This window comes from Scyliorhinus torazame, chromosome 26 (assembly GCF_047496885.1).
Source record: "Scyliorhinus torazame isolate Kashiwa2021f chromosome 26, sScyTor2.1, whole genome shotgun sequence".
Classification (NCBI taxonomy): domain Eukaryota; kingdom Metazoa; phylum Chordata; class Chondrichthyes; order Carcharhiniformes; family Scyliorhinidae; genus Scyliorhinus; species Scyliorhinus torazame.
In genome coordinates this window covers 38,303,681-38,326,639 of record NC_092732.1, presented here as the reverse complement: position 1 = coordinate 38,326,639, position 22,959 = coordinate 38,303,681, and the positions used below count along the sequence as shown (strand labels likewise).

Genomic DNA, 22,959 nt, shown 5'->3' with positions numbered 1-22,959 from the left:
GGGACCCGTACCCCAGTGAGAGTCAGTGTGTGTGGGACCCATACCCCAGTGAGAGTCAGTGTGTGTGGGACCCATACCCCAGTGAGAGTCAGTGTGTGTGGGACCCATACCCCAGTGAGAGTCAGTGTGTGTGGGACCCGTACCCCAGTGAGAGTCAGTGTGTGTGGGACCCATACCCCAGTGAGAGTCAGTGTGTGTGAGACCCGTACCCCAGTGAGAGTCGGTGTGTGTGGGACCTGTACCCCAGTGAGAGTCAGTGTGTGTGGGACCCGTACCCCAGTGAGAGTCAGTGTGTGTGGGACCCGTACCCCAGTGATAAGGGGGTTAAATGTGTCAGAGATACATATAAACTGGGCCCACACTCGAAACTAGTCAATTTGCATGAAATACATTCCAGGATTTTTGTGTGAGGTGCCAGATTGTCCCCGACACAAAGACCCTTATTTCTGTGAGAACTATAGATGATCCCTGGCACGGCATCAAATTCATTTTTTCAGACATGAAATATTAAACTCAGCATTTATCTCCACTGCTTAGCAATGACGTCAATAGGTCTAATCACTTCGGAAACTTCTCCCTTCCATTCCTGAGCACAGTGAGAGTTCCTGAGGTAATCATTCCCAGCCACAATGGCCGCCACGTCCTCAGCTGCCTGGGATCTCAGTTCCGGAATTCCCTCCCCATCTCTCTCTCTCTCCCTCTCTCCTCCTTTAAGACAGTCCTGAAAAATGTATCTCTTTCGGCCCAGCGTTCCGAATGCCTCCTCTCCTGGCATGGGGCGGGATTCTCCGACCCCCCGCCGGGTCGGAGAATCGCCGGGGGCTGGCGTGAATCCCGCCCCCGCTGAATATCCGGTGCCGGAGAATTCGGCAACCGGCGGGGGCGGGATTCACGCCAGCCCCCGGCGATTCTCCGACCCGTGATGGGCCGAAGTCCCGCTGCTGGAATGCCTGTCCCGCCGGCGTAGATTAAACCACCTTCCTTACCGGCGGGACAAGGCGGCGCGGGCGGGCTCCGGGGTCCTGGGGGGGGGGCGCGGGGCGATCTGGCCCCGCGGGGGTGCCCCCACGGTGGCCTGGCCCGCGATCGGGGCCCACCGATCCGCGGGCGGGCCTGTGCCGTGGGGGCACTCTTTTCCTTCCGCCTTCGCCACGGTCTCCACCATGGCGGAGGCGGAAGAGACTCCCTCCACTGCGCATGCGCGGGAATGCCGTCAGCGGCCGCTAACGCTCCCGCGCATGCGCCGCCCGGAGATGTCATTTCCGCGCCAGCTGGCGGGGCACCAAAGGTCTTTCCCGCCAGCTGGCGGGGCGGAAATAAGTCCGGCGCGGGCCTAGCCCCTCAAGGTTAGGGCTCAGCCGCTCAAGATGCGGAGAATTCCGCACCTTTGGGGCAATGCGATGCCGGACTGATTCGCGCCGTTTTTGGCGCCGGTTGGCGGACCCCCTGCCCCCATCCCACACACACACACACACACTCACTCACCAAAAACACGAGCCAAAAAAAAAAAACATTTGCATTCCTGTGGAACTTTTAGCTTCGAAAAATACCTCCAGGTGTGCCGTGGAATGGGACAATATTTGATTACGGAGAATTTCGCCCATGGTGTCAAATATTGTGTGTGTGTGGGATGTGGGGCAGGGGGTGCTTGTGGAACAGGGTCAGGCCTGCTCAATGATCTGGATTCTTACCTAGCCTGCTTCGTTAGCTCTTATTAGCCATTGCCTTATTCAGTATCCCGGGCCGGGGGAAAGCTGAACCTGTACCAGGGTGCGACCTGTCGCGGAGGCACGGTCGTCACGGCACAGAACGAGGCCCCTTGTGAAGCACTGACTACCGACGCCCGTCAGAGAGCGTGGGGCCTCATTACCCGATGGAATGATGCTGGCCTTGGAAAGGGTCCAGAGGAGGTTCACAAGAATGATCCCTGGAATGAAGAGCTTGTCGTATGAGTGTCATGTGAGTGTACCTTTAAGAAATGGGTGTTTATAAATGGGTGTGTATATAAATATCTGTAGTGAGTGTACCTTTAAGAAATGGGTGTTTATTACTGCAGTGATGTCAGAGAGTGGGGGGAGCTGGGCTGTCTGTCGGCTTTTTACTTTCGTTTTTAAGGAGGCTGCAGGGTGTGTTTTAGTTTTGGTTTCAGTGTTGGAGCTGAAGCCAGACAGAGCAGGTGTACTGATGATCTCTCTGCCATGAAAAGACTATCTCTTGATCATTTGGTGAATTCAGAATTATAAATGTTTTCGGTAGTGACTTTAACCTGATGTGCTTCTGATAAAGGTTTTGATTTTAAGCCGTATGGATGTTAAAAAGGAAAGCTTAAAGTTTACTTAGTGTTGTAGTTTTTGGGGGTGGTATTTGAATTGATGGTTGCTAAGATGTTCACCGTATGCATTTTGGAAGGTCTAATGCAGGTAGGGAATATACAGTGAATGGTAGAACCCTCAAGAGTATTGAAAGTCAGAGAGATCTAGGAGTACAGGTCCACAGGTCACTGAAAGGGGCGACACAGGTGGAGAAGGTAGTCAAGAAGGCATACGGCATGCTTGCCTTCATTGGCCGGGGCATTGAGTATAAGAATTGGCAAGTCATGTTGCAGCTATGTAGAACCTTAGTTAGGCCACACTTGGAGTATAGTGTCAATTCTGGTCGCCACACTACCAGAAGGATGTGGAGGCTTTAGAGAGGGTGCAGAAGAGATTTACCAGAATGTTGCCTGGTATGGAGAGCATTAGCTATGAGGAGTGGTTGAATAAACTCGGTTTGTTCTCACTGGAACGACGGAGGTTGAGGGGCGACCTGATAGAGGTCTACAAAATTATGAGGGGCATAGACAGAGTGGCTAGTCAGAGGCTTTTCCCTGGGGTAGAGGAGTCAATTACTAGGGGGCATAGGTTTAAGGTGAGAGGGGCAAGGTTTAGTGGAGATGTACGAGGCAAGTTTTTTACACAGAGGGTAGTGGGTGCCTGGAACCCGCTGCTGGAGGAGGTGGTGGAAGCAGGGACGATAGGGACATTTAAGGGGCATCTTGACAAATACATGAATAGGATGGGAATAGAGGGATACGGACCCAGGAAGTGTAGAAGATTGTAGTTTAGTCGGGCAGCATGCTCGGCACGGGCTTGGAGGGCCGAAGGGCCTGTTCCTGTGCTGTACATTTCTTTGTTCTTTGTTCTTTGTATGTTTTAAAAAGGTTAACTTGAGTTCATAGAATAAACATTGTTTTGTTTTAAAAATTACTTTTCCATTTCTGCTGTCCCACACCTGTAGAGTGGGCCGTGTGCTCCCCATACCACAATCTAGTAAAAGTTGTGGGTCAGGTGAACTCCATGATACACTTTGGGGTTCTCTAAACCCTGACCCATAACATGAGGAACGGTTGAGGACTCTGGGTCTGTACTCGTTGGAGTTTAGAAGGATGAGGGGGGATCTTATTGAAACTTACAGGATACTGCGAGGCCTGGATAGAGTGGACGTGGAGAGGATGTTTCCACTTGTAGGAAAAACTAGAGCCAGAGGACACAATCTCAGACTAAAGGGACGATCCTTTAAAACAGAGATGAGGAGGAATTTCTTCAGCCAGAGGGAGGTGAATCTGTGGAACGCTTTGCCGCAGAAGGCTGTGGAGGCCAAATCACTGAGTGTCTTTGAGACAGAGATAGATAGGTTCTTGATCAATGAGGGGATCAGGGTTTATGGGGAGAAGGCAGGAGAATGGGGATGAGAAAATATCAGCCAGGATTGAATGGCGGAGCAGACTCGATGGGCCGAGTGGCCTAATTCTGCTCCTATGTCTTACGGCCTTAAGTCTTGACTGTCAGACAGTCTTCTCGTTTTATCCCATGTTACCCCGGCAAAGGCAAATTTTCAAAGCAAATGACCCAAAATAAAACCCAATCTCTTTCGGCGATTTTTCTCCAGCCGCGCTAACCGCGGTGTCTCCGGGAGATTGATCGCCAATTCCTGGAGGGCTGCCGACCCCAGGAACCCCACAGGCCTCTCTGGGGAGGGTCAGTCAACGAGGGTTTTGGCCCCGGACATCCGCATTTCAAGGCGAGTGAAAATTTCCAGCGAGGTCCAAATCAAGCTTCGCTGTGGCGAAGGAAGGGAAGGACCAGCCGTTCGGGCCTTCTCGGGGTCTGCCCTGCCCTTAAATCCCTTCCCACCCACCCCCCCACTTGACAAAAATCTGCCCACCTCCATCTTGAAATCTCCAACTGAAGTCCAACGTCCGCAGCCCCTTGGGGAGAGAGGCCCAGATTTCCACTAGCCCCTGCCCCGGAGGTGCCCCCTCACTCCTGAACAGCCTCACTCCAAAGGCGTTCCCTTCTCCGTGACTGCCTCCACCATGTCCAATCCTCTCGGCATATTAACCGGCTTGACCGGAACACCGTTCAAAGGGATACCAGCCACTGGTCGTTGGTCCCCCGGGGGGGGGGGGGGGGGGAATAATTGCTGCCAACTCCCCCCCACCCCACCTACACACTCGGGGTTCGGCCTGAGGGAGAGAGAACAATACAGAACAGGAACGGGCCCTTCGGCCCTCCAAGCCTGCGCCGAACACGCGTCCGATCTAGACCAACCGCTTGTATCCTTCTGTGCAACGTCTGTTCATGTGCCTACCCAGATAAGTCTTAGAGGTCGCTAACGTAAGCCCCGGGAGAGGCTCGGGGTCTATCAGCTGGGGTGCCCTGCTGACCCATGACCCCTGCGAGAAGATGCCAATGTCAAAAGATTTTAAGGTTTAAAAAAAGACTGCAGAGGGACCCGGGCGTCCTAGTGCACGAATAGCAAAATTGTTGGTTTGCAGATGCAGCAGGTAATTTAAGAAGGGAAATGACATTTTGTCCTTCAATGCTGGAGGGAGGGAGTTTAAAAGCAGGGAGGTTATGTTGCAGCTGTATAGGGTGCTGGTGAGGCCACACCTGGGGTACTGTGTACAGTTTTGGTCTCCTTACTTGAGAAAGGATGTACTGGCACTGGAGGGTGTGCAGAGGAGATTCACTAGGTTGATTCTGGAGTTGAGTGGATTAGCTGATGAGGAGAGAGTGAGTAGACTGGGACTATATTCATTGGAATTTTGAAGAACGAGGGGGGATCTTATCGAAACATTATGAAGGGAACAGATAGGATAGATGCGGGCAGGTTGTTTCCACTGGCGGGTGAAAGCAGAACTAGGGGGCACAGCCTCAAAATAACAGTGCAGATTTGGGACTGAGTTTAGGAGGAACTTCTTCACCCAAAGGGTTGTGAATCTATGGAATTCCTTGCCCAGTGAAGCAGTTGAGGCTCCTTCATTGAATGTTTTCAAGATAAAGATAGATAGTTTTTTTGAAGAATAAAGGGATTAAGGGTTATGGTGTTCGGGCCGGAAAGTGGAGCTGAGTCCACAAAAGATCAGCCACGATCTCATTGAATGGCGGAGCAGGCTCGAGGGGCCAGATGGCCGACTCCTGCTCCTAGTTCTTATGTTCTTATGTGTCGCCTTGCACGTTATTTGTGAACGGTACACGTCCCTCTACACTGTCCGCATCAAACACTCCCAGGACAGGTACAGCACGGGGTTAGATACAGAGTAAAGCTCCCTCTACACTGTCCGCATCAAACACTCCCAGGACAGGCACAGCACGGGTTAGATACAGAGTAAAGCTCCCTCTACACTGTCCGCATCAAACGCTCCCAGGACAGGTACAGCACGGGGTTAGATACAGAGTAAAGCTCCCTCTACACTGTCCGCATCGAACACTCCCAGGACAGGCACAGCACGGGTTAGATACAGAGTAAAGCTCCCTCTACATTGTCCCCATCAAAACTCCCAGGACAGGTACAGCACGGGGTTAGTTACAGAGTAAAGATCCCTCTACACTGTCCCCATCAAACACTCCCAGGACAGGTACAGCACAGGGTTAGATACAGAGTAAAGCTCCCTCTACACTGTCCCCATCAAACACTCCCAGGACAGATACAGCACGGGGTTAGATACAGAGTAAAGCTCCCTCTACACTGTCCCCATCAAACACTCCCAGGACAGGGACAGCACGGGGTTAGATACAGAGTAAAGCTCCCTCTACACTGTCCCCATCAAACACTCCCAGGATGGGTACAGCACGGGGTTAGATACAGAGTAAAGCTCCCTCTACACTGTCCCCATCAAACACTCCCAGGTTGCAGATTTTTGAACCATTTCCCATTCATGTGAGAATAGCACCCCGTGTTGTTACCTCTAATTGCTTTCTGTTGCTGACCTGTGATTGCCCCGTTCCCATCCCTCGCGAGCAGAGACAGGCGCCAGCTGGCGGAAACGGCCTTTGTTGCCCCGCCAGCTGGCGCGGAAATGACATCTCCGGGCGGCGCATGCACGGGAGCGTTAGCGGCTGCTCACGGCATCCCCACGCATGCGCAGTGGGGAGAGTCTCTTCCGCCTCCGCCATGGTGGAGACCGTGGCGGAGGCGGAAGGGAAAGAGTGCCCCACGGCACAGGCCCGCCCGCGGATCGGTGGGCCCCGATCGCGGGCCAGGCCACCGTGGGGGCCCCCCCCCGGGGCCAGATCGCCCCGCGCCGCCCCCCCCAGGATCCCGGAGCCCACCCGCACCGCCTTGTCCCGCCGGTAAGGTAGGTGATTTAATTTACGCCGGCGGGACAGGCAATTTATCGGCGGGACTTCGGCCCATCCGGGCCGGAGAATCGAGCGGGGGGGGGGCCCGCCAACCGGCGCGGCCCGATTCCTGCCCCCGCTGAATATCTGGTACCGGAGACTTCGGCAACCGGCGGGGGCGGGATTCACGGCAGCCCCCGGCGATTCTCCAACCCGGTGGGGGGTCGGAGAATGACGCCCAAGGAGTCATTTCTTCACACACAGAGCGGTGAGCCTGTGGAATTCATTACCACAGGAAGCACTTGGTGACAATGGGATCGAAGGCTATGGGGAGAAAGCAGGGTTATGCTAATGAGTTCGATGATCAGCCATGATGGTGATGAATGGCGGAGCAGGCTCGAAGGGGCAAAAGGCCTCCTCCTGCTCCGATCTTCTATGTATCTATGTATCTATGTCAAGCCTGTTCCTCGCTACAATCTTCAGTGTTAACTTCACTTTCCCGCCCTCTCCCCAGAGCCCCCGAATCTGTCCGTCTGTGCCTCAAATATCGTCAACGGTCGAGCCCCCACACAGCTCTGGGGTAGAGAATTTCAAAACCATTCGACGCTGAGTGAAGACATTTCTCCGACTCTCGGAGCTGGGTGAAGAACGGGTTACCCTGAAGCTGGGCCCTGTATTTTGCATTTCCCCAGCTCGCTGAAGCAACCTCTCAATGTCGCCCTTGTCAAAGCCCCTTCAGAATCTGTGCCAGTGAGATCGTCCATCACTCTTTGAAATGCCAGAGAGCCCCGCACAGGCCCAAATTATTGAGCCCCTCATCGCAGGACAGCCAGTAACGAGCAGAATGCACCCTGTGTACTGCCGCCAAGGCACGTGTACAGTCCAAAGCTTCACACAGGACTCCAGTTGTGCTCTTTCCAAAGCCCTTTACAATAGGAATAAGACTCCTTTATCCTTGTATTCCAGTTCCATCACATCTCATTATAAGCCAGTAAACACCTCGCACCATTCAGACAGCGATCAGCAGAAGATTGTGCAAGCTTGCAGGCCCAAGTCGCGATCTGAGCCCTTCCAGCCTCCGAGTCGTGGGTCATCTCAGGGCATTTCAGAGTCAGATCGAGGCCAGAACACCCCCCCCCTCCGCAGTGCAATACTGAGGGGTTGCTGCAATCGCGTGAGGGGCCACCTTCCGATGAGACTCTAAGCCAAGCCTCGGGCAGCAGTTCACAGAATTTGCAGTGCGGAAGGAGGTATTTCGGCCCATCGAGTCTGCACCGGCCCCTGGAAAGAGCACCCCACCCAAGCCCACACCTCCACCCTATCCCCGTGACCCCCCCACCTTCCCTTTTTTGGACACTAAGGGGCAATTTATCACGGCCAATCCACCTACCCCTGCACGTCTTTGGACTGTGGGAGGAAACCGGGGCACCCGGAGGAGACCCACGCAGACACGGGGAGGATGTGCAGACTCCGCACAGACAGTGACCCAGCGGGGAATCGAACCTGGGACCCTGGAGCTGTGAAGCAATTGTGCTAACCACTGTGCTACCGTGCTGTCCTCAGAGATAGATAGGTTGTTGATTAATAAGGGGGATCAGGGGGTCATGGGGAGAAGGCAGGAGAATGGGGATGAGAAAAATATCAGCCGTGATTGAACGGCGGAGCAGATTTGATGGGCCGAGTGGCCTAATTCTGCTCCTGTTTTCTGTGCAATGTGTCTTCGGTCGGCCTGAGGCCCTGAAGGTGCAATGCACGTGCGAGGGGGGAGAGGGGCGAGGAAGGGGTGCGCCGGAGAGCTGGGCGGAGATGGCAGACGGTAAACGTACAAACGGGACCCAGAGTGGCACAGCGGGTCAGCACCGCTGCCTCAGGGCGCCAGGGACGGTTCGATTCCGACCTCGGGTGACAACCTGCGTGGGTGAACAGGAAGCCACAGAGGAAAGGCAGGCAGCAGCGAAGTACTGAGCGGACGGCCGGATGTCCACGTTGCATTCTTTGTTCCTGGAATAATAATTTCCTCATCAGATCCTGTTCGGCATCTGCCGGTCTCACACTGAAATCTAATTGGATTTGTGGCAAAGGCAGGCTTGGGAGTTGCCTGTAATGAAGGGGCAGGAAACATGAAATTAAAGGCGCTTCGCAGTCTATCCGACAGCTGCCTCTGCTCACATGTCCCGAAATATCTCCCCAAATCTCACAGCTCTCCTGACGGGAGAGTGCTGAGCCTCACGGAATGGTGGATGGGAACATGGAGGGGGAGAGAGGGAGGCTTGTCGAAGTCACCTCGACAATACTACACCGGCCGCCCCCACCACCGCTACCTTCCATAGACCAGAGAGAGGGGGGACATCAGCCAGGGTTCCTGCTCCTGATCACTGTCCAGTGATCCCTGGGTTAGAGAGAGGGGGGACATCAGCCAGGGTTCCTGCTCCTGATCACTGTCCAGTGATCCCTGAGTTAGAGAGAGAGGGGAAATCAGCCAGGGTTCCTGCTCCTGGTCACTGTCCAGTGATCCCTGGGTTAGAGAGAGAGAGGGGAAATCAGCCAGGGTTCCTGCTCCTGATCACTGTCCAGTGATCCCTGGGTTAGAGAGAGAGAGGGGAAATCAGCCAGGGTTCCTGCTCCTGATCACTGTCCAGTGATCCCTGGGTTAGAGAGAGAGAGGGGAAATCAGCCAGGGTTCCTGCTCCTGATCACTGTCCAGTGATCCCTGGGTTAGAGAGAGAGAGGGGAAATCAGCCAGGGTTCCTGCTCCTGATCACTGTCCAGTGATCCCTGGGTTAGAGAGAGAGGGGAAATCAGCCAGGGTTCCTGCTCCTGATCACTGTCCAGTGATCCCTGGATTAGAGAGGGGAAATCAGCCAGGGTTCCTGTTTCTGATCACTGTCCAGTGATCCCTGGGTTAGAGAGGGAGAGGGGAAATCAGCCAGGGTTCCTGCTCCTGATCACTGTCCAGTGATCCCTGGATTAGAGAGGGGAAATCAGCCAGGGTTCCTGCTCCTGATCACTGTCCAGTGATCCCTGGGTTAGAGAGAGAGGGGAAATCAGCCAGGATTCCTGCTCCTGATCACTGTCGAGTGATCCCTGGGTTAGAGAGAGAGGGGAAATCAGCCAGGGTTCCTGCTCCTGATCACTGTCCAGTGATCCCTGGGTTAGAGAGAGAGAGGGGAAATCAGCCAGGGCTCCTGCTCCTGATCACTGTCCAGTGATCCCTGGGTTAGAGAGAGAGAGGGGAAATCAGCCAGGGTTCCTGCTCCTGATCCCTGTCCAGTGATCCCTGGGTTAGAGAGAGAGAGGGGAAATCAGCCAGGGTTCCTGCTCCTGATCCCTGTCCAGTGATCCCTGGGTTAGAGAGAGAGGGGAAATCAGCCAGGGTTCCTGCTCCTGATCCCTGTCCAGTGATCCCTGGGTTAGAGAGAGAGGGGAAATCAGCCAGGGTTCCTGCTCCTGATCACTGCCCAGTGATCCCTGGGTTAGAGAGAGAGAGGGGAAATCAGCCAGGGTTCCTGCTCCTGATCACTGTCCAGTGATCCCTGGGTTAGAGAGAGAGAGGGGAAATCAGCCAGGGTTCCTGCTCCTGATCACTGTCCAGTGATCCCTGGGTTAGAGAGAGAGGGGAAATCAGCCAGGGTTCCTGCTCCTGATCACTGCCCAGTGATCCCTGGGTTAGAGAGAGAGAGGGGAAATCAGCCAGGGTTCCTGCTCCTGATCACTGTCCAGTGATCCCTGGGTTAGAGAGAGAGGGGAAATCAGCCAGGGTTCCTGCTCCTGATCACTGCCCAGTGATCCCTGGGTTAGAGAGAGAGGGGAAATCAGCCAGGGTTCCTGCTCCTGATCACTGTCCAGTGATCCCTGGGTTAGAGAGAGAGAGGGGAAATCAGCCTGGGTTCTTGCTCCTGATCATTGCCCAGTGATCCCTGGGTTAGAGAGAGAGAGGGGAAATCAGCCAGGGTTCCTGCTCCTGATCAATGTCTAGTGATCCCTGGGTTAGAGAGAGAGGGGAAATCAGCCAGGGTTCCTGCTCCTGATCACTGTCCAGTGATCCCTGGGTTAGAGAGAGAGAGGGGAAATCAGCCAGGGTTCCTGCTCCTGATCACTGTCCAGTGATCCCTGGGTTAGAGAGAGAGAGGGGAAATCAGCCAGGGTTCCTGCTCCTGATCACTGTCCAGTGATCCCTGGGTTAGAGAGAGAGAGGGGAAATCAGCCAGGGTTCCTGCTCCTGGTCACTGTCCAGTGATCCCTGGGTTAGAGAGAGAGGGGAAATCAGCCAGGGTTCCTGCTCCTGATCACTGCCCAGTGATCCCTGGGTTAGAGAGAGAGAGGGGAAATCAGCCTGGGATAGATGGGCCACAGATAAAATCCACAAGGACCCATGAGCCCAGGCAAATATTTTACGGCCCGTCCTTGTCCCGCCCACCCTGCAGACGAAGGTAGATGACGGACTGCGCAGGCTGGAGAACTTGGGTATCATACGCCATAACACCAGGCATAGGAGCAGAATTAGGCCACTCGGCCCATCGAGTCTGCTCCGCCATTCAATCACGGCTGATGTTTTCTCATCCCCATTCTCCTGCCTTCTCCCCATAACCCCCGATCCCCTTATTAATCAGGAACCTATCTATCTCTGTCTTAAAGACACTCAGTGATTTGGCCTCCACAGCCTTCTGCGGCAAAGAGTCCACAGATTCACCCCCCTCCGGCTGAAGAAATTCCTCCTCATCTCTGTTTTAAAGGATCGTCCCTTTAGTCTGAGATTGTGTCCTCTGCTTCTAGTTTTTCCTACAAGTGGAAACATCCTCTCCACGTCCACTCTATCCAGGCCTCGCAGTATCCTGTAAGTTTCAATAAGATCCCCCCCTCATCCTTCTAAACTCCAACGAGTACAGACCCAGAGTCCTCGACCGTTCCTCGCACGACAAGCTCTTCATTCCAGGGATCGTTCTTGTGAACCTCCTCTGGACCCTTTCCAAGGCCAGCACATCCTTCCTGAGATACGGGGCCCAAAACTGCTCACAATACTCCCAATGGGGTCTGACCAGAGCCTTGTACAGCCTCAGAAGTACATCCCAGTACTCTCACTATCGGCAGTCGATGGAGCCCAGCGCGTCGTCTTGTGCCTGCTTACCCCGCAGCCCAGTCAGACAGCCATCTTGAAGGGCTTCCACGCCGGACGCCCCGGGAAGGGGAGGGGGAGGGGGTACCTTCCGAGCTCGATAAGAGAAACACCAGGCAGGTCTTCAAGGCAAGATTGCAGCCACCGGGAACCCTCAGTGAAAGAAATGGGAGCTGACTGCCCAGACACCATGGATCGTTAACTGAGACAAATTTGTCTTCGGCTCCCAGAGGGCCGCTTGAGCAGGCCTACTTGAGAATTCAATTTAGGAGAGAGGCAGATTCATCAACGGGGGACTTATCAAAGGCTGTGCGGCCGCCAAATACAGCCAGTGAACGGAAACTGCTTGCAGCAACTGGGAAACGTCCAAACCCATCATCTTGCTCGTCTAAGAGGGAGCTCTGTCGCAGTTCAAGATGAAAAACGAAACCTCCCCCATCCGCGAGACATCGCAAAGCTCCGCACGGCATCAATTCACCAACTACAATGTGGTAAAATGCTTCAAGGAATACACTGAATCCCCTTTCTCGGCCTACACTCTGAAATTTGGTGGACAAACATTGCAGCGAATTTCTGAAAGTCAGCAACTTCCACAGTGCGGCGCTACCTCAGTACTGACCCTCTGACAGTGCAGAGCTCCCTCAGTACTGACCCTCTGACAGTGCGGCGCTCCCTCAGTACTGACCCTCTGACAGTGCGGCACTCCCTCAGTACTGACTCTCTGACAGTGCGGCGCTCCCTCAGTACTGACCCTCTGACAGTGCGGCACTCCCTCAGTACTGACCCTCTGACAGTGCGGCACTCCCTCAGTACTGACCCTCTGACAGTGCGGCACTCCCTCAGTACTGACTCTCTGACAGTGCGGCGCTCCCTCAGTACTGACCCTCTGACAGTGCGGCACTCCCTCAGTACTGACCCTCTGACAGTGCGGCGCTCCCTCAGTACTGACCCTCCCACAGTGCGGAGCTCCCTCAGTACTGACCCTCTGACAGTGCGGCACTCCCTCAGTACTGACCCTCTGACAGTGCGGCGCTCCCTCAGTACTGACCTTCCCACAGTGCGGCGCTACCTCAGTACTGACCCTCTGACAGTGCAGAGCTCCCTCAGTACTGACCCTCTGACAGTGCGGTGCTCCCTCAGTACTGACCCTCTGACAGTGCAGAGCTCCCTCAGTACTGACCCTCTGACAATGCGGCGCTCCCTCAGTACTGACCCTCTGACAGTGCAGAGCTCCCTCAGTACTGACCCTCTGACAGTGCGGTGCTCCCTCAGTACTGACCCTCTGACAGTGCAGAGCTCCCTCAGTACTGACCCTCTGACAGTGCGGCGCTCCCTCAGTACTGACCCTCTGACAGTGCAGAGCTCCCTCAGTACTGACCCTCTGACAGTGCGGCACTCCCTCAGTACTGACCCTCCCACAGTGCGGCACTCCCTCAGTACTGACCCTCCCACAGTGCGGCGCTCCCTCAGTACTGACCCTCTGACAGTGCGGCACTCCCTCAGAACTGACCTTCCCACAGTGCGGCGCTCCCTCAGTACTGACCCTCTGACAGTGCAGCGCTCCCTCAGAACTGACCCTCCCACAGTGCGTCACTCCCTCAGTACTGACCCTCTGACAGTGTGTCACTCCCTCAGTACTGACCCTCTGACATTGCGGCGCTCCTTCAGTACTGACCCTCCCACAGTGCGGCGCTCCCTCAGTACTGAACCTCCCACAATGCGGCGCTCCTTCAGTACTGACCCTCCGACAGTGCGGCACTCCCTCAGTACTGAACCCTTCGACAGTGCGGCGCTCCCTCAGCACTGACCCTCTGACAGTGCGGCGCTCCCTCAGTACTGACCCTCCGACAGTGTGGCGCTCCCTCAATACTGACCCTCCCACAGTGCGGCGCTCCCTCAGCACTGACCTTCCCACAGTGCAGCGCTCCCTCAGTACTGACCCTCCCACAGTGCGGCGCTCCCTCAGTACTGACCCTCCCACAGTGCGGCACTCCCTCAGCACTGACCTTCCCACAGTGCGCCGCTCCCTCAGTACTGACCCTCTGACAGTGCGGTGCTCCCTCAGTACTGACCCTCCCACAGTGCGGCACTCCCTCAGTACTGACCCTCTGACAGTGCGGCACTCCCTCAGTACTGACCCTCTGACAGTGTGGCACTCCCTCAGTACTGACCCTCTGACAGTGCGGCACTCCCTCAGTACTGACCCTCTGACAGTGCGGCACTCCCTCAGTACTGACCCTCTGACAGTGCGGCACTCCCTCAGTACTGACCCTCTGACAGTGCGGCTCTCCCTCAGTACTGACCCTCTGACAGTGCGGCACTCCCTCAGCACTGACCCTCCCACAGTGCGGCACTCCCTCAGTACTGACCTTCCCACAGTGCGGCGCTCCCTCAGCACTGACCTTCCCACAGTGCGCCGTTCCCTCAGTACTGACCCTCTGACAGTGCGGCGCTCCCTCAGTACTGGCCCTCCCACAGTGCGGCGTTCCCTCAGTACTGAACTGGGCGTTTCGGAAGGACTACGGGCTCAAATTCTGCGGCAATTACCACGAGGCCCTGTCTGCTGTCAAAGTGCCTCCACTGCCTCACGCAAAATTGCTCAAGATTGTTGTGGGCGGAATGCGTTGCCTTCGGGGGACGAATCGGTGGCGGGGCAGCTAACATCGGGGGAAGTTAAGCCCAGGCGTGTTCTGAACCTGGGGCCCATCAACAGTTCCGCCGGCCCCACTACGGTCGGAATGTGTGGCGTGGTGTGGCAGCAGATCGGAAATCACGCCGGCCTTATTCTCCCATGGCCGCTTCCCTCAAACCCTTCCTGAAAGTCTACGCCGCTCCTTCAGACTGTTTGAGGAGGGGGGGGGGGGGGGTGCATGGGGCCACCCGGATGACCTTCACCCTACTTGTCCTCACGAAGTGTGCGGACCCCCCTCGAGTGAGCGGGTTACCGCTGCCCGTCGCTGATTCCCCTGGGACGCCACGGGTCGGGAATGAGAGCGATACTTTCGCCACGGCTGCCTTCGCAGTGGTGGGCAGCAGTCGACGGACATCCAGCCAATTGGAACGGGCGCCCACTATTACCAAGAACACTGGGCATTGGACAGGTCCGGCAAAATCTGCACGTGTAGAATTCCTACCTCATAGATTTCACAGAATCCCGACAGTGAAGAAGGAGGCCATTCAGCCCAAGACCACACTACCCGTGTCCAATCACCCGTCCATGTCGTCCTATCCCCATGACCCCATAGCCTACCCTGCACATCTTTGGACACTAAGGGGCAATTTAGCCCAGCCAATCCACCTAACCTGCACATCTTTGGTCACTAAGGGGCAATTTATCACGGCCAATCCACCTAACCTGCACATCTTTGGACACTAAGGGGCAATTTAGCACGGCCAATCCACCTAACCTGCACATCTTTGGACACTAAGGGACAATTTAGCACGGCCAATCCATCTAACCTGCACATCTTTGGACACTAAGGGACAATTTAGCACGGCCATTGCTCCTAACCTGCACATCTTTGGACACTAAGGGACAATTTAGCACGGCCAATCCACCTAATCTGCACATCCTGGGAAACTAAGGGGCAATTTAGCACGGCCAATCCACCTAACACGCACATCTTTGGACACTAAGGGGCAATTTAACACGGCCAATCCACCTAATCTGCACATCTTTGGACACTAAGGGACAATTTAGCACGGCCTATCCACCTAATCCGCACATCTCTGGACACTAAGGGACAATTTAGCACAGCCAATCCACCTAACCTGCACATCTTTGGACACTAAGGGACAATTTAGCACGGCCAATGCACCTAACCCGCATATCTTTGGACACTAAGGGGCAATTTAGCACGGCCAATCCACCTAACCCACACATCTTTGGACATTAAGGGGCAATTTAGCACGGCCAATGCACCTAACCCGCACATCTTTGGACACTAAGGGGCAATTTAGCGTGGCCAATCCACCTAACCTGCAGATCTATGGACACTAAAGGGCAATTTAGCACGGCCAATCCACCTAACCTGCACATCTTTGGACACTAAGGGGCAATTTAGCACGGCCAATCCACCTAACCTGCACATCTTTGGACACTAAGGGGCAATTTAGTGTGGCCAATCCACCTAACATGCACATCTTTGGACACTAAGGGACAATTTAGCACGGCCAATCCACCTAATCTGCACATCTTTGGACGCTAAGGGACAGTTTAGCACGGCCAATCCACCTAACCTGCACATCTTTGGACACTAAGGGGCAATTTAGCACGACCAATCCACCTCACCTGCACATCTTTGGACACTATGGGACAACTTAGCTCGGCCAATCCACCTAACTTGCACATCTTTGGACACTCAGGGGCAATTTTACACGGCCAATCCACCTAACCTGCACATCTTTGGACACTATGGGACAACTTAGCTCGGCCAATCCACCTAACTTGCACATCTTTGGACACTAAGGGACAATTTAGCACGGTCAATCCACCTAACCTGCACATCTTTGGACTGTGGGAGGAAACCGGAGCGCCCGGAGGAAACCCACGCAGACACGGGGAGAACGTGCAGACTCCGCACACACAGACAGTCACCCCGAGGCCGGAATCGAACCCGGGCCCCTGGAGCTGTGAGGCAGTCGTGCGAACCCACTGCAGCACCGTGCTGCCCTGTTTAGCATAGACCTGGGGTCGTCCCACTTTCTGCGTCCCGGCAGCCAGTACTGATCTTATTTTGCTCCCTGTGTGAGTGTGCGTGTCCTTGATGGACTGCAACATGAGCTGGGAATACCCTCCCTTGCTAATCTCTCCCAGCTTTGTTCCAGATATAGCCTTGGGAGTCAGGGTAGACGGTGGCAGAACTGAGTCACTGGCTAATGTTACCGAGATAAAGTTACTCACACCTCGGGGTCCCCAGTGGGAGAGGAGGGGCTCCTTGCTAAAATTGATCAGCGCGAATCCAAGGGTTTTCCCGCTGTTTGGCATTCCAGCGCATGTTCCCTGCTGTCTCTTTACTATCGGGCTGCAGAGCACCCCAGCTGTCTTTGCTCTAATCTCTGGAGTACCTCCCGCTATGCGACAGCTGGCCCCCCGCCTTTAAGAAAGCCTCCTCGAACACGAAACCTCAACCGTGTAAAATTCCGCCATCCCTTCTCACTCCCGTTCTGCCGACATTCAAGGCCCACGCCTTGCTGCCCACGGGGAACCCCAGAACGAACTGACATGGATACCGCTCCGCGCCCTCTGAGCCCTTGGCAGGCAACCAGTCAAGGACTGCAGGGTCCCCATTAGCCAATTTGTGCACAGCAAGCTCCCACACACACACACGGTGTGTCAGCTTTTATTGGCAGAGGGATTGAGTTTCGGAGCCATGGGGTCATGTTGCAGCTGTACAAAACTCTGGTGCGGCCGCATTTGGAGTATTGCGTGCAATTCTGGTCGCCGCATTATAGGAAGGATGTGGAAGCATTGGAAAGGGTGCAGAGGAGATTTACCAGAATGTTGCCCGGTATGGAGGGAAGATCTTATGAGGGAAGGCCGAGGGACTTGAGGCTGTTTTCGTTAGAGAGAAGAAGGTTAAGAGGTGACTTAATTGAGGCATACAAGATGATCAGAGGATTGGATAGGGTGGACAGTGAGAGCCTTTTTCCTCGGATGGTGATGTCTCGCACGAGGGGACATAGCTTTAAATTGAGGGGAGATAGATATAGGACAGGCGTCAGAGGTAGATTCTTTACTCAGAGAGTAGTAAGGGCGTGGAATGCCCTGCCTGCAACAGTAGTGGACTTGCCAACACTAAGGGTATTCAAATGGTCATTGGATAGACATATGGACGATAAGGGAATAGTGTAGATGGGTTTAGAGTGGTTTCACAGGTCGGCGCAACATCGAGGGCCGAAGGGCCTGAACAGCGCTGTAATGCTCTATGTTCACAAACACACCACTGTGAGGCAGAGCAGATAATCTGCTTTAAGCAGCGATGATTTAGGCCCCGTCTCTCCTCTCAAATTGACACAAATGCTATGAGTAGCGGTTGAATAAACTCGGTTTGTTCTCACTGGAACGACGGAGGTTGAGGGGCGACCTGACAGAGGTCTACAAAATTATGAGGGGCATAGACAGAGTGGATAGTCAGAGGCTTTTCCCTAGGGTAGAGGGGTCAATTACTAGGGGGCATAGGTTTAAGGTGCGAGGGGCAAGGTTTAGAGGAGATGTACGAGGCAAGTTTTTTACACAGAGGGTAGTGGGTGCCTGGAACTCGCTACCGGAGGAGATGGTGGAAGCAGGGACGATAGTGACGTTTAAGGGGCATCTTGACAAATACATGAATAGGATGGGAATAGAGGGATACGGACCCAGGAAGTGTAGAAGATTGTAGTTTAGTCGGGCAGCATGGTCGGTGCAGGCTTGGAGGGCCGAAGGGCCTGTTCCTGTGCGGTACTTTTCTTTGCCCTTTGTTCTTTGTGATCCCACAGGGGCCAAAGGGGATGATTCCTGAGGTTGCACAGCTGGGGTTTGAGCGGCGGCGATTAAAACATAATCGACTGGAGGGGTCGAGTTCAAGATGATTAAAGGATTCCAGACAGTCGGGGAAGTTCACAAATAGGCGGCATAAGCTTAAAATTAGAGGGAAGCCATTCAGGGGGGGGCCTTTCCTCGCACCCCGGGCAGTGGCAACCTGGAACCGTCTCTCCAGAACGGCCGTTGAAGGCGGTGGGGTGGGGGGCCAACCGAAAATGCCCAACCGAGGCGAGTATACTTTCGTTCGGCAAACGGTGTTAAAGGAGGCGTCGGCTGGAATCGAAAATACACACCGGCCTTGAAGGGCCTCCTCTCGTTCCGAAGTTCCTCTCCCCCAGCCCGAACGGCACTGAACTTTCCTGGGGGGTGCAGACCCCTACGCTGCAGACCCCCCCCCCCCCCCCCCCCCCCCCCCCGTCACCCCCCCCGACCCCGTCAGCATTAATTAGCGCCCGAGAGCAGGGGAGGATGTGGGGGGGGGAGTGGGCCTTACTTACCATGATCCCAGTCAGCAGGCACACCCCCTTCCCACAGTAAGTGTTGGGCACCATGTCGCCGTATCCGATCGAGAGAAAGGTGATGGAGATGAGCCACATCGCCCCCAGGAAGTTACTGGTGACGTCCTGGCTGTCATGGTACCTGTCGGGGTCGAGACAAGCGAAAGGTTAGGACAGCCCTCTGCGGACCGGAGGTTGACTTCATCAGAGAAACGGAAACCCAGCCAAGGCCCAAAAGCCCTTGGGCCCGCTTACTTTCAAACCGTTGGCCCGACATTTATTGTCACCTCGGGATGTTCCGCCAAACGGTTCAAGGCCGGAGCAGAGCCTTGTGAAGCATCATTGAGGGAAACGCGAGGGCAACCAATCAGGGCCACAGGAATCTCCAGCAAGCGATAGGCTGACCCTCCCACAGTGCGGCGCTCCCTCAGTACTGACCCTCCCACAGTGCGGCGCTCCCTCAGTACTGACCCTCCCACAGTGCGGCGCTCCCTCAGTACTGACCCTCTGACAGTGCGGCACTCCCTCAGTACTGACCCTCTGACAGTGCGGCACTCCCTCAGTACTGACCCCCTGACAGTGCAGCACTCCCTCAGTACTGACCCTCCCACAGTGTGGCGCTCCCTCAGTACTGACCCTCCCACAGTGCGGCGCTCCCTCAGTACTGACACTCCCACAGTGCAGCGCTCCCTCAGTACTGACCCACCCACAGTGCGGCACTCCCTCAGTACTCACCCTCTGACAGTGCGGCACTCCCTCAGTACTGACCCTCTGACAGTGCGAGACTCCCTCAGTACTCACCCTCTGACAGTGCGGCGCTCCCTCAGTACTGACCCTCTGACAGTGCGGCACACCCTCAGTACTGACCCTCTGACAGTGCGGCACTCCCTCAGTACTGACCCTCTGACACTGCGGCGCTCCCTCAGTACTGACCCTCTGACAGTGCGGCGCTCCCTCAGTACTGACACTCCCACAGTGCGGCACTCCCTCAGTACTGACCCTCTGACAGTGCGGCACTCCCTCAGTACTGACCCTCTGACAGTGCGGCATTCCCTCAGTACTGACCCTCTGACAGTGCGGCACTCCCTCAGTACTGACCCTCTGACAGTGCGGCACTCCCTCAGTACTGACACTCCCACAGTGCGCCACTCCCTCAGTACTGACTCTCCCACAGTGCGGCGCTCCCTCAGTACTGACACTCCCACAGTGCAGCGCTCCCTCAGTACTGACCGGAGGTTGACTTCATCAGAGAAACGGAAACCCAGCCAAGGCCCAAAAGCCCTTGGGCCCGCTTACTTTCAAACCGTTGGCCCGACATTTATTGTCACCTCGGGATGTTCCGCCAAACGGTTCAAGGCCGGAGCAGAGCCTTGTGAAGCATCATTGAGGGAAACGCGAGGGCAACCAATCAGGGCCACAGGAATCTCCAGCAAGCGATAGGCTGACCCTCCCACAGTGCGGCGCTCCCTCAGTACTGACCCTCCCACAGTGCGGCGCTCCCTCAGTACTGACCCTCCCACAGTGCGGCGCTCCCTCAGTACTGACCCTCTGACAGTGCGGCACTCCCTCAGTACTGACCCTCTGACAGTGCGGCACTCCCTCAGTACTGACCCTCTGTTAGTGCAGCACTCCCTCAGTACTGACCCTCCCACAGTGTGGCGCTCCCTCAGTACTGACCCTCCCACAGTGCGGCGCTCCCTCAGTACTGACACTCCCACAGTGCAGCGCTCCCTCAGTACTGACCCTCCCACACTGCGGCGCTCCCTCAGTACTGACACTCCCACAGTGCAGCGCTCCCTCAGTACTGACCCACCCACAGTGCGGCACTCCCTCAGTACTCACCCTCTGACAGTGCGGCACTCCCTCAGTACTGACCCTCTGACAGTGCGACACTCCCTCAGTACTCACCCTCTGATAGTGCGGCACACCCTCAGTACTGACCCTCTGACAGTGCGACACTCCCTCAGTACTGACCCTCTGACAGTGCGGCACACCCTCAGTACTGACCCTCTGACAGTGCGGCACTCCCTCAGTACTGACCCTCTGACACTGCGGCGCTCCCTCAGTACTGACCCTCTGACAGTGCGGCGCTCCCTCAGTACTGACACTCCCACAGTGCGGCACTCCCTCAGTACTGACCCTCTGACAGTGCGGCACTCCCTCAGTACTGACCCTCTGACAGTGCGGCATTCCCTCAGTACTGACCCTCTGACAGTGCGGCACTCCCTCAGTACTGACCCTCTGACAGTGCGGCACTCCCTCAGTACTGACACTCCCACAGTGCGCCACTCCCTCAGTACTGACTCTCCCAAGTGCGGCGCTCCCTCAGATCTGACCCTCTGACAGTGCGGCGATCCCTCAGTTCTGACCCTCCTACAGTGCGGCGCTCCCTCAGTACTGACACTCCCACAGTGCGGCGCTCCCTCAGTACTGACCCTCCCACAGTGCGGCGCTCCCTCAGTACTGACCCTCCCACAGTGCGGCGCTCCCTCAGTACTGACCCTCCGACAGTGCGGCGCTCCCTCAGTACTGACCCTCTGACAGGGCGGCGCTCCCTCAGTACTGACCATCTGACAGTGCGGCGCTCCCTCAGTATTGACGATCTGACAGTGTGGCACTCCCTCAGTACTGACCCTCTGACAGTGCGGCACTCCCTCAGTACTGACCCTCTGACAGTGCGGCACTCCCTCAGTATTGACCCTCTGACAGTGCAGCACTCCTTCAGTACTGACCCTCTAACAGTGCGGCGCTCCCTCGGTACTGCCTCTCTGACAGTGCAGCACTCCCTCAGTACTGACACTCCCACAGTGCAGCGCTCCCTCAGTACTGACCCTCTGACAGTGCTGCGCTCCCTCAATACTGACCGTCCCACAGTGCGGCGCTCCCTCAGTACTGACCCTCTGACAGTGCGGCACTCCCTCAGTACTGACCCTCTGACAGTGCGGCGCTTCCTCAGTACTGACCCTCTGACACTGCGGCGCTCCCTCAGTACTGACCCTCTGACAGTGCGGCGCTCCCTCAGTACTGACACTCCCACAGTGCGGCGCTCCCTCAGTACTCACCCTCTGACAGTGCGGCACTCCCTCAGTACTGACCCTCTGTCGTGCAACACTCCCTCAGTACTCACCCTCTGACAGTGCGGCACACTCTCAGTACTGACCCTCTGACAGTGCGACACTCCCTCAGTACTGACTCTCTGACAGTGCGGCACACCCTCAGTACTGACCCTCTGACACTGCGGCGCTCCCTCAGTACTGACCCTCTGACAGTGCGGCGCTCCCTCAGTACTGACACTCCCACAGTGCGGCACTCCCTCAGTACTGACCCTCTGACAGTGCGGCACTCCCTCAGTACTGACCCTCTGACAGTGCGGCATTCCCTCAGTACTGACCCTCTGACAGTGCGGCACTCCCTCAGTACTGACCCTCTGACAGTGCGGCACTCCCTCAGTACTGACACTCCCACAGTGCGCCACTCCCTCAGTACTGACTCTCCCACAGTGCGGCGCTCCCTCAGTACTGACCCTCTGACACTGCGGCGCTCCTTCAGTACTGACCCTCTGACAGTGCGGCGCTCCCTCAGTACTGACCCTCTGACAGTGCGGCGCTCCCTCAGTACTGACACTCCCACAGTGCGGCGCTCCCTCAGTACTGACCCTCTACAGTGCGGCGCTCCCTCAATACTGACCCTCCCACAGTGCGGCGCTCCCTCAGTACTGACGCTCTGACAGTGCGGCACTCCCTCAGTACTGACCCTCTGACAGTGCGGCGCTTCCTCAGTACTGACCCTCTGACACTGCGGCGCTCCCTCAGTACTGACCCTCTGACAGTGCGGCGCTCCCTCAGTACTGACACTCCCACAGTGCGGCGCTCCCTCAGTACTGACCGTCTGACAGTGCGGCGATCCCTCAGTACTGACCCTCCTACAGTGCGGCGCTCCCTCAGTACTGACACTCACACAGTGCGGCGCTCCCTCAGTACTGACCCTCCCACAGTGCGGCGCTCCCTCAGTACTGACCCTCCCACAGTGCGGCGCTCCCTCAGTACTGACCCTCCGACAGTGCAGCGCTCCCTCAGTACTGACCCTCTGACAGGGCGGCGCTCCCTCAGTACTGACCATCTGACAGTGCGGCGCTCCCTCAGTATTGACGATCTGACAGTGTGGCACTCCCTCAGTGCTGACCCTCTGACAGTGCGGCACTCCCTCAGTACTGACCCTCTGACA

At 55.9% G+C, this 22,959-nt stretch overlaps 1 protein-coding gene across 1 annotated transcript in view; it reads right to left on the bottom strand.

Moving 5' to 3' along the window:
• LOC140402981 (small conductance calcium-activated potassium channel protein 3-like) overlaps nucleotides 1-22,959 on the bottom strand; it is a 224,792-nt gene that overhangs the window by 36,532 nt on the left and 165,301 nt on the right. The window contains exon 4 of the mRNA XM_072490633.1: nucleotides 18,736-18,877. Within this exon, the coding sequence (XP_072346734.1) occupies nucleotides 18,736-18,877 (142 nt within the window). The remainder of the gene's footprint in view (nucleotides 1-18,735; nucleotides 18,878-22,959) is intronic.